At 49.6% G+C, this 16,364-nt stretch overlaps 4 protein-coding genes across 4 annotated transcripts; 1 reads left to right on the top strand and 3 right to left on the bottom strand.

Annotated features, from left to right (window-relative positions):
• Positions 1-482: 482 nt before the first annotated feature.
• On the bottom strand, positions 483-2,471 carry AO090023000055 (DUF3433 domain-containing protein; the record flags this gene model as incomplete). The annotated part of the gene is made up of 1 exon (XM_023235399.1): positions 483-2,471. One exon carries the CDS (start codon positions 2,469-2,471, stop codon positions 483-485), a length of 1,989 nt encoding a protein of 662 aa, XP_023090423.1.
• A 3,327-nt stretch (positions 2,472-5,798) lies between these two features.
• On the top strand, positions 5,799-7,643 carry AO090023000054 (sugar porter family MFS transporter; the record flags this gene model as incomplete). The annotated part of the gene is made up of 4 exons (XM_001820591.3): positions 5,799-6,100; positions 6,181-6,381; positions 6,440-6,825; positions 6,883-7,643. 4 exons carry the CDS (start codon positions 5,799-5,801, stop codon positions 7,641-7,643), a joined length of 1,650 nt encoding a protein of 549 aa, XP_001820643.1.
• A 781-nt stretch (positions 7,644-8,424) lies between these two features.
• AO090023000053 (putative hydrolase) lies at positions 8,425-12,199 on the bottom strand (the record flags this gene model as incomplete). The annotated part of the gene is made up of 9 exons (XM_023235398.1): positions 8,425-8,725; positions 8,776-8,906; positions 8,958-9,098; positions 9,151-9,360; positions 9,410-9,813; positions 9,866-10,050; positions 10,099-10,315; positions 10,371-10,712; positions 12,169-12,199. The coding sequence occupies 9 exons, from the start codon at positions 12,197-12,199 to the stop codon at positions 8,425-8,427; spliced, it is 1,962 nt and encodes a 653-aa protein (XP_023090422.1).
• Positions 12,200-13,765: 1,566 nt separating this feature from the next.
• Positions 13,766-14,508, bottom strand: AO090023000052 (lysozyme; the record flags this gene model as incomplete). The annotated part of the gene is made up of 2 exons (XM_001820589.1): positions 13,766-14,305; positions 14,356-14,508. 2 exons carry the CDS (start codon positions 14,506-14,508, stop codon positions 13,766-13,768), a joined length of 693 nt encoding a protein of 230 aa, XP_001820641.1.
• Between the last annotated feature and the right edge of the window lie 1,856 nt (positions 14,509-16,364).

Genomic DNA, 16,364 nt, shown 5'->3' with positions numbered 1-16,364 from the left:
CGTGAGGACAGTGTTGACCACGCAGGCCAAGGACACCAGGCCCAACAAGAGATGACGGTCCCGGATGGTTTTCAAAAGAACCAGCCAAGGGGTCTGAGAGGCGTAGTTCATCGACAATGAGGCCCTCGCTTTTGCCTGTCCGCGTTGCAGATGGACCCACGGCTCTAGGATGCTGATATTCCGCTGGATAGAATTGCAGAGCGCCCCGACCGCAGAGGCAACCACAGAAGGGAGGAAAGACAGAATGACCTGGAAGAAACTAGAATCCGACTGGGTAAGATGTTGGAAATTACCCTCATGTGCGAGAGAGGCAATGACTACAGCCATGATAGCGATGACAGCGACGAGAAGGAGAAACTCAAGGATAAAAATCGGAATCACCAAAAAGTGCGGCCTCGGGTCAACACGCGTGCGAATTCGGTCCCTCAGGCGGGCTGAGTCTATTCTCGTCAGTGGGATCAATAGAACCATTCAGGGCGAGCCTAGTACTTACCATGATTCTCACCGTCCACCGAGACTAGTTCCACGCGTCTTCCCATCGGTCCTTCCTGCCAGTAGAGTCGGAAATTTCGAAGACGCATCCGCAGTTGACGAGTCGAAAGCTGATGGAAATCGGACTGCGCATTACCGAGAATATTCGACGGGGAAAACAAGTCCGTAACCATGCTACACATCGCCCCAATGGAGCCAGGGTCGCTTTGAAGGATGTTGGGCCGGCGCTGGTAGAAATATAGTAAGGCAAGAGCCACAACGGTGCACAAGAAGAGAATGGCCTCCGACAAGGTCGCTGCGAACGAAACGACGGCAATAGTGACTGAGTGTGCGAAGCGGACGGCGGAGACGGTCGCGGGAGGTATATCCGGATTAAACAAACGCCCCATGGTCAGCACAAAGGCTTGAATGACCACCCGCTTGGTTTTTTCTTCGAACTCCCCTTGCTCCATGACTGTCGCGGTATCCAGAACAGGCATGGGCTCCAAGTCATCCACGTCCTGACTGATGACCGCAAGTTCGGTCACGGTGAGGTCACCCATTGTGTCGTTATACTGCATGAAAAGTACATCACTCGTGTAGGGTGCGCGATGAGAGAGGAGGCCCTGAAACTCGTCGATATTGAACTCCTGGTTGGTCAGATTGGTGGTGGTATTTGCAATGACACGCACCGACGTGATAGAACTATTCGCATGCATGCAGATCTCCGCCGTGGCTTTGTGGTACTCGATATCGCAAGCAAACATGGTTGCCGACGAAGTATATTGGGAGCCCAGGGAGCTGATCGCGTCGGCAGGAGCCGTCGTTGCATTGACGGATAACAGAACGCCGTACAGATCGAACGGGTCACAACCACGGGGACGGAATGCTTTTCGCACATCGCCTGAGTCAAAGGTATCGGTCGTCCACACGGGCTCCCAGTAACGCACTTGAAGAAAGTCAGTCTCCGGGTAGAAAATGCTATCGTATTGAAAGTCCAACGAGCAATCCTGGTTCGTCCCGTTGACCAGGGGCAACCCAGTCACGTTCCACGAAAGGATCGGGTGTTCCACGTCGGTTTGATTGATCGTCACCGGTAACGCATCATTTGTCGCCAAGTCATGACAGGCTAATTGCGACCAATAAATGGTTTGGTTGACTTTCCACACAGTGCTTTCCCGTCGGTCATTTGTCGGAATTTGCACGGGCGGCACGGCAAAGTCGGGGGATCGTGATTTCTGTAGACTATTGGTACTTGAAGCAACGGCAGAGTTTGCGGAATCGAAACTGCTCCGTTCCTGGGCGGCGATCCAATTAGCCTGGGTGCCCAAGTCCACTAGCTCCGGCCAGGTCTTCATCTGCTCATTGGAGATCACGGTGACCTCGCGCAGTTCCAAAAGTGTACTCTGCAGAGCGGGGAGGAACATGCGAATGAGGACGGTTACAATCGATACCAATAGGGCCACCCAGTGACCTCGTTTGGCTGAGGTAAATGGCGTAACGAAGGTTTGACCGAAGTTGTAGTTGATAAAGAGCACGGAGGCCGGAACGCCCTCCGGTCGGGCCAGCTGGAAATACGGCTCGAGACGCAGGACATCGAAGTCGACGAGAGACCATAGGGTAACAAGTATGAGGGCGACGATAATGGGGATATAGTTGTAGGCAAACGACTGGGCACTGGACACTTCCTCCGTTGCTTCCAGAAAGACCAGTCCTCCGTACAACACCGTATAGCGCCGCAAACCCTCCAAGATCAGCAACATCAAAAACATCAAACATGCGAGGAAGGTGAGGTAGATCGGGCGCAGGGTGAAGGGACGCCACCCTTTCGCTTGGGAGGACGATCCATGACGAGCAGTGAAGAATTGGGATCCTATGCATAATACACACACTGTTAGCGGGAACCGGGCATTCATGACCCATGCGGGAACTTTCTTACTCCTTGTGTTAATGTGCGACCACAGCGCTTGCAGCTTCCTCTTCTTCAAATCCCAGGACATGCTTGACCAGCACGTCCCATGGGAAATACGGCGACGTCAGAGTGTGCAGCAGAAGCGTTCGCATCGTCCACGGAAGTTAACGGAATTGAATATGGGCGGTACAGAGCAGGACTATCCTCCCGGGGTGGTTCCTGATATCGGGGAAGAAATCCGGCATGACGGGTGTGTTAGACCATGGGAGAATGAGGAAAGAACCAGCGAGGTCGAAAGATAAAGAATGGAATGGGAAGAAGCGAGACTAGGACAGAACGATAGTGGACAAGGGGGGGGAAGGGGAAGGGGGCAAAAGGAAGGACGATCTGGTGGGACGGGAAGAGAGCAGGATGACAAGACAAGAACAGGGCAAGAAACGATGTTGACGACGACGGGATGAGATGAAGATCAACGGGGCCACCTGATTGGAAGTGCCCTGCGTTGGCCTCTCTTTACGGTTTAGCTCCCTTCCACGCCGCTTTAATCCTGTCGTCCATCAGGTTCTAGTACATGCGAAGTACAACAAATTCATATCTTGTATTGGAAAGTACTTGTGATTGCTATTTAGTCTAATCTGATCTGATGGTATGCGATGGTATTAACTAGACTATATAGGAAATCATGAAGTGACTAGGTATACCCCTAGTATTCCCTTGAGCCTAATCTTCTTCTCGGCGCTAGTACTCGTGAATATATATTCACGCACTGTGGCAGTGATGAGCGGAAGGTAGTTCAAATTGAACCAGTCTGTTCATATCCATCCATTACACGACTAACATTTTTTTTTTTTCTTTTCGATATAGTCTTTTATTCAAGGGTTTATAATGGAGTTATTTTAAGTGAACTGCCATAGGGTGGTGGTGTGATGGATACTCCTGTTCTTCGGGATCTGTTTGGATTTTGTCTTCCTTGCCTGATGGACGTGGATTAGAACAGCTGCAGCGAGTCGACTGTGATCAGTTGACCCCAAATATACTTGGCTCTTTGTTTCTCTCACTAACATTGCGGGAAGCAAGGTCTTTGCAGTAGCGCTATTAATTGCGGCATGGGTGTCTGATCTCACGAATACCGCATATACTTCGGTATGACTTTACGTTACCACGAGTAGTAGATACGTACAAAGGTAATAGCCATCGCCAAGTCTACTCCGTATAAAAGTCGTATTTTATATAGATAAAAGAGTAGATATGGAAAGCTGACCTTTAAAGCAGCGATAGAATGGAGAATGCAGCCAAGGAGTCTAGGCATGAAGGATCACCTCATTGTTGACTAGACTGGTCAGGTTAGAGCAGCGACACCCACCTCCCCGACTGAGAAAACATGTCCTTGAATAGAATTTCCTAGTTGGCTCGGGACTAGACCGAGTCGGTAATGGCGGCAGAGGAGATTGCTTGTTCGGATTGCCCTTTCCAGAATCTGGGACCCGGAGTGGAGCTTGTTATTAGTGATGAGCCACGCAGCCTCAGTGTGGCCACGCATGAGAGCGTTCGAAACCAAAGGATGCTCACCAGGGGAATCCCACTCCAACGGGAGGAGAGCAATGATTGGCTGCGCAGCTAAAGCACCATGTCGATAGAGTGCAGTCTCGATCCCTGATCCATGGACCAGAGGGGTCTTGCTGCCCACTCTCAACCATGGCTGGGTGGCGGTGTTTCAGGGTTCACCTGCAGCTAAGCGTCTTCGGTTCCACCATGTCATCATTCCATTATCTGGGCGGGCATTCATTCGGCCGTTTTTTCACTCCGTCCATGATTTCCTTCCAGACCGAAAAAGGCAATATCTCGTATTCTTGGCGGGACAAGTCAGACTGTCGTATTTCGATAAGAGCCATGGCGGTCGCTTTCTCTAAGGTAGGGTAGGGTAGGGTAGGGTTGGGTTTTGATCGCGTGTTGAATCAAACAAACAAACTTTTTTTTTTCTCAACTCCCCCCCCGATTACCTCAGCACACCCGATAATGTGCCCGATCACGTGGACTAACCACCGGCAATTCGGCAGAAGAATCAACCGCGATGGATGATGAATAAGATGGTCTGAGCGCTAAGGGAACAGACGGTCTTGGTCAATTTCGATGTCCCGCTTTACTGGCTCAATATCTCCTCGAATCAGTTCTTGCCTAGCAGACCTGTCAGATGATCGCCAAGAGTTGTGTTCCTATCCTGATGGAGCGAGCCAGCACCTCACCCCTCGCAGCCTGAAATGCAACCATCTTAGGGTTTCAAGTCCAACAACAATGGAAGTTGATTTAAACACTCACCTTCAGCGCGATCTCGTTTAAACAAGCAAAGAGGCGTCAGCTATCCGAGTTACCCATCGTATTTACAACGGCAGCCACCCTTCTTGGCAGTTATATCTGAATCCATTCCGTAGTAACAGAACGTTACTTCCACCAATGACTTGGGGTGACCCCAACACCATGGATCGTGCCATCCATGTCTCCCTATAATCCTAGTATCAGAGTAGCATGGTCAATAACTGCGGGGAGAAAGGAGACGAGGTCCATGCGGGAGCCAAGAGCGAATCAAAAATGCCCCTCTGCTCCTTCGATATAACTTTGTTATATTCATCGGCTCGAATATTCCGAGGATGACCCTATGTGATTCGCAGGATTCCCTCTCATGGCCTCATGACAGAGCTAGCTGCTTCTCATTCTCACTATTTTAATACTTCGTCTTCGAAAGTGGAGAGCGAGATATGTGGCTGTCATTAGGGGATGTGGAGTCTCGGCACTGTACATATGTAGGTAGAATGTGGAGGTGGAGGTGGGGGAGAAGTCTGGGGAACTGTACATACACATCTGAATTATAGAACCTCGTTGGTAGGTACATACCTCAGTTGATTCTTACAGATATCTAGAGAGAAAGCTGCGCAAAACAAGAGCACAGGATGATCGACTCGTGTTCAAGAAACATGAATGACGTCCCGGCGAAGAAGACCTCATGTAACCCTAACACAACGGCTTCGGCACAATGTGATGCGCTCAAAGAGTTGACCAAGCCAGGATCCGGATCCGCGGGACCAATCATTCAATTTCTTCTTGTCTTGTCCTGTAGGTTTCCTTCCCTCATTGGCACAAGCGACCCAATCGCAGCGCATACGCACCGACGGGACACGTCAGGAGATACAGACAAATAACCTCCACTAAGATGGTGTCGTCTTGTCACTGACATGGGGATTATTTCCAGCAAAGGCTGTGCGGGGTCGGCTTTCTTCTGGGAAGCATGGGCTGTCACTGACGCGCACACAAGTGCTCCTATTTAAAGGGCTCTCTTGGCCGCGTAGATCGTTTCTTTTTTCCTGGTGCTAATGTTCCCATGTGCAGGCTGTGAGAGTGGATCTTCCTCAAGTCGACCATCATGTTGGTTGGCAACATCTATGTCATTGCGGGCATCGCCGTCGTCGGCGGTGCCCTCTTTGGCTTTGATATCTCTTCCATGTCAGCTCAGCTGAATGAAAACTCTTACAAATGTTACTTTAACCAAGGCCCTCAGGGTCCTCCATTCACCGATGATGCAGACTGTTCCGGCCCCGAATCACTGGTTCAAGGAGGTATCACCGCATCCATGTCCGCTGGCTCTTGGCTGGGCGCCTTGATTTCCGGTCCATTGTCTGATCGCATTGGCCGAAAGACTTCCATCATGGCCGGTTGCTCTCTTTGGTGAGTCCATACACTTGTTTGACTGAGAGGGAGAACAAAAAGCAAGGCAGAATTATGTTACTGACATCTTGAGTGCAAAGGATAATTGGGTCCACGATCATGTGCGCCTCCCAGAACATTGGCATGCTCATTGTGGGCCGTATCTTCAACGGTCTCTGTGTCGGTATCGAATCTGCCCAGGTCCCCGTGTACATCAGTGAAATCTCGCCGCCGTCGAAACGAGGTCGGTTTGTTGGTGTCCAACAATGGGCTATCACATGGGGTATTCTTATCATGTTCTAGTAAGCTCTGGCCCAACCCAGATGTATGACACCACCATGGACTAACCGGTCCCTCAAGTATTTCGTATGGATGTTCCTACATCGGCGATCGGTCCGCCTTTGGATATAGCACGGCAGCGTGGAGAATCCCTTGGGGTCTGCAGATGATTCCCGCCGTCTTCCTCTTCCTGGGTATGATGATTCTCCCAGAATCACCGCGATGGCTGGCCCGAAAGGACCGCTGGGAGGAATGCCAGACCATCCTGGCGAAAGTCCACTGTAAGGGAGACATGAGCCACCCATTTGTAGCGCTCGAAATGCAGGACATCCGGGAGATGTGTGACTTTGAACGCCAGTTCAAGAATGTCACGTACTTCGACCTCTTCAAACCGAGAATGTTGAACCGCACCATCATTGGCCTTTTCATGCAGATCTGGTCTCAGTTGACTGGCATGAACGTCATGAGTAAGTGACCCGCCTGGGCCTCTGGAGAGATACCTAGACTAACACCTCATGGTGCAGTGTATTATATTACATATGTCTTCTCAATGGCTGGTTATTCCGGAGATTCAAACCTCCTTGCCTCTTCCATTCAATACATAATTAACGTCCTCATGACCCTACCAGCTCTGATCTGGTTGGATCGCTGGGGCCGTCGGCCGACCTTGCTCATTGGCGCGGTACTTATGGGTACCTTCATGTATGCCAATGGTGCCATCATGGCCGTCCATGGCGAGGTCGTACCAGGAGGTATCGACGGAGTCGCCCAGCAGTCGATGAGATTACACGGCGCGGCGGCTAAAGGGTTGATCGCGTGTACCTACCTCTTCGTGGCCTCCTATGCCCCAACCTGGGGCCCCGTCAGCTGGACCTACCCACCAGAGCTGTACCCCATGCGTCTCAGAGGTAAAGGTGTCGCCTTATCAACGTCCGGAAACTGGGCGTTCAACACCGCGTTGGGTTTGTTCACCCCCCCTGCATTTGCCAACATTCGCTGGCAGACGTATATCATCTTTGGAGTGTTCAACACCGCTATGTTCATTCATGTCTACTTCTTCTTCCCTGAGACGGCCGGTAAGACGTTGGAGGAGACTGAGGCTATGTTCGAGGATCCCAATGGCATCAAATATATCGGCACACCGGCATGGAAGACACGGGTAACGACGGGGCGTATCGAGCAATTGGAGAGAGGTGATGTCGAGGGTCTCGAGTCGAAGGCGCAGCAAGAACCGGCGGCTCGGGAGGTCGAAGTGACTCAGCCGGAGCAGAAGACTGCATCGTAGGTTGCGAACCGTTGAGATGCGGACCTCCAGAAGAATGCTGCAAGAAAGCGCGAGGATATAAGATGAGGATGTGGTAATTTGAATGCATATTCATGAGTTTCTAGTTAATAGCCAACTACTTTAACCACATTCATTAAGAATCAATTATAGTGACAGCTCAGGCTACGGCGCATGCTTTCTGTCATCTAGTAATACTAATTGATCCTTTGTTAAGTGGTAAACTATATAGTGGCCCTACGATCAACTACTCCTGCTATAAGACATGGTCGGGCAAGACTAGTCTATATTGTTTGAGTGATAAGCAAGCGTTATTCCCACAAGTACCACAAACAACATAGCTAAGTGCACCTCGAAACATGATGTACCGTTGTAGCCTTGCAACTAACTTCGGGCTTCTATGTATCGCCGATCTATGAGTGAAAACTAGCTCTATGGTGTGTTGTGCTGTGATCATCGCTGGAATGCGTGGATGCCGCGTCAGACGTATTGCTGATCTACATCATTCTTATTTATGTATCGTGGCCTCGCCCATTAGGCTCAGTTGGGTTCTTATGTTGTCAGAAAGTACGTACTCTATTTCCCAATTTGAGACAATATTCACTGCATTCCAGGGTATCAATGAAAGTTATTCATCTCACGCACAGTGAAAGAACTAGAACCATATACAATTGAAATAAGCCCAAGGGCACAAATATGTAACGCATCTGAAAGATAGACAAGGAAAAGACGCGGTTATCCAAACCTGACAATGAAATCAAACAGTGGTCGTTAACACGTTCTCCTACATCTTCCTCCTGGATGGAGCACCCCGTTTAGCAGCCGCATCATAAAGGGCCTGAATATCGTTTTTCCACTGCTCCTCATCTACACGCTTCACGCGGCGATCGTACGTCATCAAACCATTCACCTCGCCTTCAACGTCGGTGGTCTGTGTCCAGACACCTCCGCTGCATTCGAATCTGCGAACCTGGTCCTCAAACTCCGTTAACAGGATGTGACCGCGGTAGTTCCATGCCTCGAGTGTTTCGTCGATCTCATACGTCTCGTTGATATGGTTGATGGCTTCTTGGACGTTCCAGAGACTGGGATAGTTAGCAGATGTCATCACGAGACGTGGACTCTGTGAACTCACTTTTCGATGGAGACGTTGTGACCGATGCCTCCGAATTCTCCTTGGAAACCAATACGGCTGGGATCGTGGGGGCTGGATGACAGGGAGTAAAAGGGAGTTCCGCACTGGGGATTGGCATAGTGATGATTATCCTGCGACCGTCAGCTATCATATCGCGATCTGGTGTGGTCGCCTTCACTTACGCTGAAGTCACCTGCACCATGGTCTATCCATCCTGATGTCGAATCGACCAGCCTGCTTGGATCCAGCTCCTTCACTCGGTCTGTCAATTCAAACTCCGGGTAGTACGATGTGATCTGACCCCATCCCTCATTATAGATGACCTGCAAGGAAGGGTTAGAGTGGGAGAGACACAAAATCGACTGAGCTACTTACCCAGGCAATAATACTGGGATAGCTCTTGAACTGGTTCACGAGGACCTCTAACTGTCTGGAAAATTCCTCCTGTTGCGACGCATTAGGTATGATATCGCTGGTAGCACAGGGATCCGGTCTTGACAGGGGACGCGCAGACGGCATGTCCTGGATGACTAGCAGTCCTAGTTCGTCGCAGGCCCGATAGAAAAGCGCTGGCTCGACCTTGATCTATGATTGTTAGTATAGCTCCTAAGAGCCCTGGTATCGTCTCACTCACATGTTTCCGAACCATGTTAAAGCCAAGGTCCTTCAAGAACTTGAGGTCATATACCATGGCCTCTCGGGTGGGTGGTGTATAAAGTCCATCAGGCCAGTAACCTTGGTCAAGGGTTCCGAACATGAAGATAAATTCACCGTTCAGCAACGGACGGACTACACCGTCGACCTTGCCTTTGGCAATCGTGCGGAAACCGACATAGCTGTGGACTTCCTCGTCGCCCATCGTGACGGTTACATTGTACAATTTCGGAGAGTCCGGTGACCATAGCTCTACACCATCAACAACGAAGTCGAAGGTCTGATCTGACGTTCCCTGGCCGGATCCAACCTCCTCATCACCGTCATAGACCTTGACCTCGACCGGCGACCCGCTTGTCGTCGCAGTATTGGCAGTGACAGTAACTAGTTCGCTATATTAGTATCAAGAAGACGCATATCGAAGGGCACTACGTACCTTTACCGTTCATGTCGGCGGCAAGATCCAGCCGTGTGATATGGTTCGCAGGTGCAGCTTCGATCCAGACACTCTGCCAAATGCCGCTGCAGGGCGTGTAGAAGATATGTGCGGGGACTAATCTCTGCTTGCCAATAGGAATGACATCGTCTCCACTATCTGTGGGATCATGGACAAAGACGAGGCTATCATACGTTAGTTGCCATCCGAGTCACGGCGGGAGCTGCACATACAGTTCGTTTTCGCCATCACGATTCACAAACTCGGTGATATCAAATGCGAAGTGAAAGTAGCCTCCGCGGTGGAACCCAGCCTTCTTGCCGTTAACGAAGACTGTCGCCTCATAGTCTACCGCGGCAAAGTTCACTAGAACGTTCTGGTCTTTGAAGGACTGGGGAACAGTGAACTGCGTGGTAAACCACGAATATAAGGTATCTTTCCCTTGGATACCTGGAGGTGTGCTGATGAGTATGTGCTATGACCCAGGCTGACTGGCATAACTTACCGGATAGACCACTCTCGAGACAGGAAGGCACCAGAACCTCGTGTGCGAGAGGTTGTCCAAATGGTGGACTGTCAAGAGCAGCAAGGCTTTGTGCGTCCTGATACTGCCAGATGCCGTTCAGATTCTTCCACTCAGACCGCTCGAGCTGCGGACGGGGATACTCTGGCCAAGGGTCGGTGCCGGCTTTGTCCGTCCATGGCGTGGTCAATGGGGGTTCTTTGACGGCATATGGAGTCGCTTGGCGAGCCTTGTTTTGATGGAGTGCTGCGGGCACCGCAGCTAGGGCATGAGTTGCCAACAGAAGCACGAGGGATGAACCAGCAAAATACATGTTTATCACTGCTGAGAAGGTGTCGGCTCCTGTCCACTGCAGGGATGAACCCGTGAGACGCAGCGGGCGGGCATTTTGCCCGTGGTATTTATACTTGGAGCACCTGGCATCCTGACAGAATCCTCGCTGGAGCCCCGATCCTGGAACAGCCAATTGATTGCTGGCACATTATTCCGACAGGATCCATCAGATAGCTCAGTGAATACATCCCCCGCACACGGCCTTGACTCTTCGCCTTACCCTTGCAGGGACGGCATCATGCGCCCAACAAGGTAACCCCGCAATTGCTAGAGTAGGGTTTTGCCGGTAGGTACCAGCCGAGCCCGGACAATTGGCAGTCAACTGGGCTCTCTTGGCACATTAGTCGGTGGAGTAGAGGATCCGCAGGGTCATCCCTTGGAACGCGATCGCTCGATCAACTAGGCAATCTTTGCATGATGGGTCGGAGACACCATTCAGATCTGGAGTCTGATGAGTTGGCCTTGACAGATCACTGATTATTGTAAGCTATTTCTTGTTTGTCAACGGAAAAGACCGAGATATGAAGGAGACCGAGGGTTGATATTCCACTTCCCATTTGGGAAATTGATCCTCTGACCTGCGGAGACCTATTCTTGGCATCAGGCTGGCTGCTTTCAGCCTTCTGCTTTCGCCCCTCTCATAGGATCTCTCCTAAGCGGTGAGATAGTATGGCCTATTGGATAAAAATGGGATATGATCCACGGATTCAAGCTCGGTCTTTGGGCAAAGTGGGGGATATTGAACTTTCGTGAATGCCGGTACAAGCCACTTCTTCTCCGTCCCAATTTTCGAGTCCCCGTTGACCACATGGACAAAGCACGACCATTGGCAATCATTGCTGATTAACCCCTGAGTATCAACGCCACTCAGGTCCATCCACAATGCTACCATACATTCCTAGACTTTAATTATCACCCACCGTGGTCTTTGTTGTTTTGGCCTACTAGTGCCCCGGGCGATGGATATTGTTTTGCCCCAACCCAAACAGAATTAAAACCGCACAAAAATAGGATAACTGTGCACTTGACCGGAGTACCTCGGATATACTTGATCATGGGATACCAACAAATCTTTCTAGCAGATACAGAGCAGAACTCTGGAAGATGTTGTCTGGCTTAGCGCGAGGATAGTGACATCATGGATCCCGTTTCCCTGGTATAGGCCAATCATAGCCCTAACGACATGCGAGTGAGAGGAACTAATGCAGACAAGAGCAGCAAGTTGTCATGTCAGTCCGTCATTGGCAGGTTCGACACAATGGAATGTACTATATTTCTTGGTTTCTGCCTGGATTAATATAGGGCGCGATGAGGTACATGTTGTGGCGGTGGATAAACTCCGCAGCCCAGTCCGAAGGGCTTTGTATGTACTGATGTAAGACTGATGTTAAACATAGCCCCTCACTTCGGGGTTAATTCTACAGCAAGTTTCTAGAACGAAGCATACATGAAAGGACAGGGCAACTGGTCTTGGGCATGGCTTGCTCTTCAGGTGTGGAAGGGTTGTTCTGGTAACAACCAACATTAAGCTATGTTACACCAAAATCTCTTCAGTCTGCTTGATTCTTTGATTTATTTTTAGTTTGCTTGGGAGTCTTAGGTTCCTTTCACATACGACTCTTGGCAGTTAGACACGGACCTTTTTTTCACTTCGACATTGTATTCTTGGCAGATATGACCGGTGTGTGTACCGCCACTTGCTGGCTTCCCTTATCCCACTATGACCATCCATGACCGAGACCAAGATGGACCAAAACACACGGAAAGAACCTTCTCCTGTGCGTTGTACTGAGTACAGTACCCGCAGGAAGTGTTTCTATGTGCCAATCCTTGTCCATTGTATAGTCCAACCAACAATTACACACATGAGTTGTGTGGGGCCTGACTTACTATAGTACAGACTATTAACAACAATAGTTGATCTACGTGATTTGGCCTACTAGCGGATGGCACTATACCAGGCTAAGATGTATCTTACCCAAAAATGCCCCATAGATTCTAGATGGCTTCTGGTGTATTTCTAAACACCATAAGCTTATCGCCGAAGGCATTTTACCCCGGACCAGTACTCAGGAGAAGCCACATAGAAGGCGATTCGAGGCGCCAACAATGCAGGGAGACCGTGGAGGACCCACCGAGTAAAAGGAATGATATGTCCGTCTCTGCACGGAAGTCCGACAACGGACTCTTTCAACGTATGAAAATTGCCTTGGGCTGGCGGAGATGCAAGGGGTATTTGCCAAAGTTTGTGGCAGCCAGGAAAGGTGCGATGATGGGCATTTATGGGTTAATCGGACTTTTATTTGCGGACCAATTAATCTGGACACGAATAGAGATAGATTTGGGTTGGAAGTTCTTGTTTATAAATTTGACAATGTCTTGCTTGTTGGATTGGGATCGTGCTAGATCGATGTGGTTATGCAACATGTCTGACAAATGTAGATTCTATTTTATTGTCTCCATATTCTGTTGCGTTTATTAGGACATTTGATTGACAATCTGAAACACTTTACATCACTGGGTAGATCTTGGAATACCTATAATTGCCCATCCCCCTTGCTTGGTCTCCTTGCTGAGTTGTCCTCACCACCACGAAGCCCTACGACAAACATGACATACAAAGAAAAATGTTGAGTTGTCGGGTTGGTGGCTATTCTACGGCCCTCTCGCAATTATTTCAGCATATTTCTCGTCTGACTGAGTCGTAGTGGCAAATGTGGCTTCGGCCTTTGCCAGACTCCAAAGGAGAGTTATCTACTCTTCCGTTCTATCTTACCAAGGCAGATCAATGACAGCACGTCTTCCCAGGTGTGTGGGTGTCCTCAAGGCCGTGAAACTGATAATGTGAAGAGGGTTGCAAAAACCAAAGCAAGACAAGGATTGCCATGTCTTCGCGTGATCTATCCCTTATGTTGAATAGACGATAGAAGGCCAACGTCATGTCAATTGTTCAACTAGCGACCGTCGCCTGGACAGTTGAAAGATACATTCACAAGAAACAAACGAAAGAATATCATATCGCAAAACATGTCATCGATCCATATTCACTCAGCCTTAGCAATTTTTTGCAGCTGCTCATACCCTCCGTTAAAGATATCAGAGTCACCACCATGCTTATAGCTGTCGGAATTCTGCCAGATGGTGTAGGTCGCCCAATCGCCAGGGATCGTCGAGGGCGCCGAGTCGCTATACGCGGCGAGTACGAGAGGACAGGTGCTGCCAAAGCCGCCGGCGTTTCCGGTGCAGGTCTTCCACCAGTCGGCGGTGGAGTAGATCAGGGGGTAGACACCGGTTGCCTTCTGATACGTATCGACGAAGTCTTTGATCCAGGCAACCATGTCTTCGGCGCTTTTGTCGTAGCAGGTGGCACCGTATGGGTTGTATTCGATATCGAGCATACCGGGCAATGTGATGCCGTCCTTGGACCAGCCGCCACCGTTCTTGAGGAAGAATTCCGCTTGCTCCGCGCCAGAGGAGGAGTCGGGAAGCGCGAAATGGTAGCCTCCGCGAATCAGACCGGCGTCGGTAGCGCCTTGATAATGTGAGCTGAAGACCTTGTCCGTGAAGGTGGTGCCCTCGGTTGCCTGCGAATGTTAACAACACGATCAAAATATCAAGACGAACAGTGACACACTTTGATCATGACGAAGCGAGCGCCATCGTTATAGGCCGCCTTGAAGTCTACGGTGGCTTGATGGTTGGAGATATCAAAACCCTGGACTGTCTCCGAAGTGGCCTTCAGGGATAGACCGGCGGTAGCGCTGAGGGCGAGGTTGGCGAGCTTCATCGTGGTTGCTGGTTGTCTGCAAGTGATGACCGTGGTGTTGATGGCATCTCCTGGTGGGTGCAGGACCCTAGATATAAGGGTCTTTTAGAGTGGATTTACTTGGCGCAATGTGTCGGGTTATCATTCAGGGAAAGCATGGAAATTACCATGTCGGGCAATGATGATGCACATCCCAATCTAGATGAGCACTGCAGAACTGAATGTGTAGGTTGGATTGCAACGTCGGTTGAGTATCGTCAGATGATCCTTGTAATAGATTAAAAAGGGGCAACTGTTATTGGCTTCGTGATATGTGAAGCTGTGGGGCATTCTCTGGATACGAAGCCTTGGATGCACCGGTGGCTCCCTTGTTGTTATTTTTAACCATAACACGAACCACCGGCACTATTCTGTCAGGGCAAGCAAGTATACGTTATTGGGACTATTTCAGAGAGGTCGATCCATGCTCTAAAGCTGCAGCATCTTGAGTTCGAGCGTGAAGAAACAGAAAAAAACCGAGGATTGCTGTGGCGCGATGGACGATCTCTTCTGTATATCGTAAAGATCGACCCAAAGTTCCCTTGATTAATGGGGCTGGATGGAGGATGCATCCAATCCGCGCGACGCCAAGTCGGTAAATACGAGAAATCATAGGATACAACCAGGGTGAAAAGGCCTCTAATATCTTTTAATCAAAGGACGTGCCTTTGGTCCGGTTTCACACACATCGACCCTGTTATGCGGCAGGATAGCTAGATTATGCCATAATTATACGAGTAAAGCCATCCATACCATATACTGATTGTTCTGCTGGACTATTTTACTGCGACTTCCGGCTACAATCGGAATGGCAGTTTGATTCACCCCTCGAGAGGAAGACATGACTTCATACGCTGTAACAGCGCTGACGCTGGCAGCGAGCGCCGAAGCATGTAGGTGATAACTAGCAGTTTCCCTTGGAGCCAGCACTTGCAGTTCTCAGATACATGGACATTATTCTTCTGGAAGTCCCTTCATTAAAATTATGCGACTCACACTAGTATGAAGACCATCCTCATAGTATTAGACATTGTGTCATAAGGTAGTTTGGGCTCTATATTTGCTACCACGATACTAGCGATAATGACTTGAATTTCCGTAGCATGTTCCCATGTAAGGCTCCTAACGACAACTCGTAGTTCTAGGCTGTATGTAGCTGCTTGCCAGTCCTCTCACAGGCGCTAGGCATTCATTAAGTCACACAGAAAATTTAGAGCCCAGGGATTCCAAGACTTGCCATCACGAGCAGCATAGACATGGCGAGATGATGATCCCTATGATTCATCTGAACGTATGGTCTCTTCGTGTTACTTGAGGGCTCTCTGACATTATTTATGCGCATGCCCTTATTAAGTAATCGGTGCCATGTGTCTCTCAAAAGATGGCTGAGTCTATTGCCTCTCATGGGCTCTTTATACTCATTTCGAGTTGTCTTCTAACTGGCTGAGCAATTTCTCAGGTACTCCGGTCTCAAATTAGGCTAGATTATGAAGTTGGCCTGGATTGTGCTAAACCTGAGCTGGTTGAAATTCGGCCCTGTTAGAGGGGCTCGTTGAATATGCTCTTTGCACAAATGCAGCTAAACGTTACTCAAAGTCGACAGCATGTTAGGGTCTTCATCATGGGCCTGTGCGATGATGCTGTGGCCGTAGTACAATATTATGTTGGCACATAAGACTTAAGCGGGGCGTTTACGAGCATGCCAATAACAATCGTTGCTTATACGTTGGGCCAAGGCTAGAGACTGCTGGTCTCGTTGATATCGACGAATAATTTGGATAGTAGCGGCCACTAGTGCAAGCGTCAGTCCACTTCCTGTTCATTAGTAGACCTTATTA

This window comes from Aspergillus oryzae, chromosome 3 (genome assembly GCF_000184455.2).
Source record: "Aspergillus oryzae RIB40 DNA, chromosome 3".
Lineage (NCBI taxonomy): Eukaryota > Fungi > Ascomycota > Eurotiomycetes > Eurotiales > Aspergillaceae > Aspergillus > Aspergillus oryzae.
This window is presented reverse-complemented; position numbering and strand designations above follow the sequence as displayed.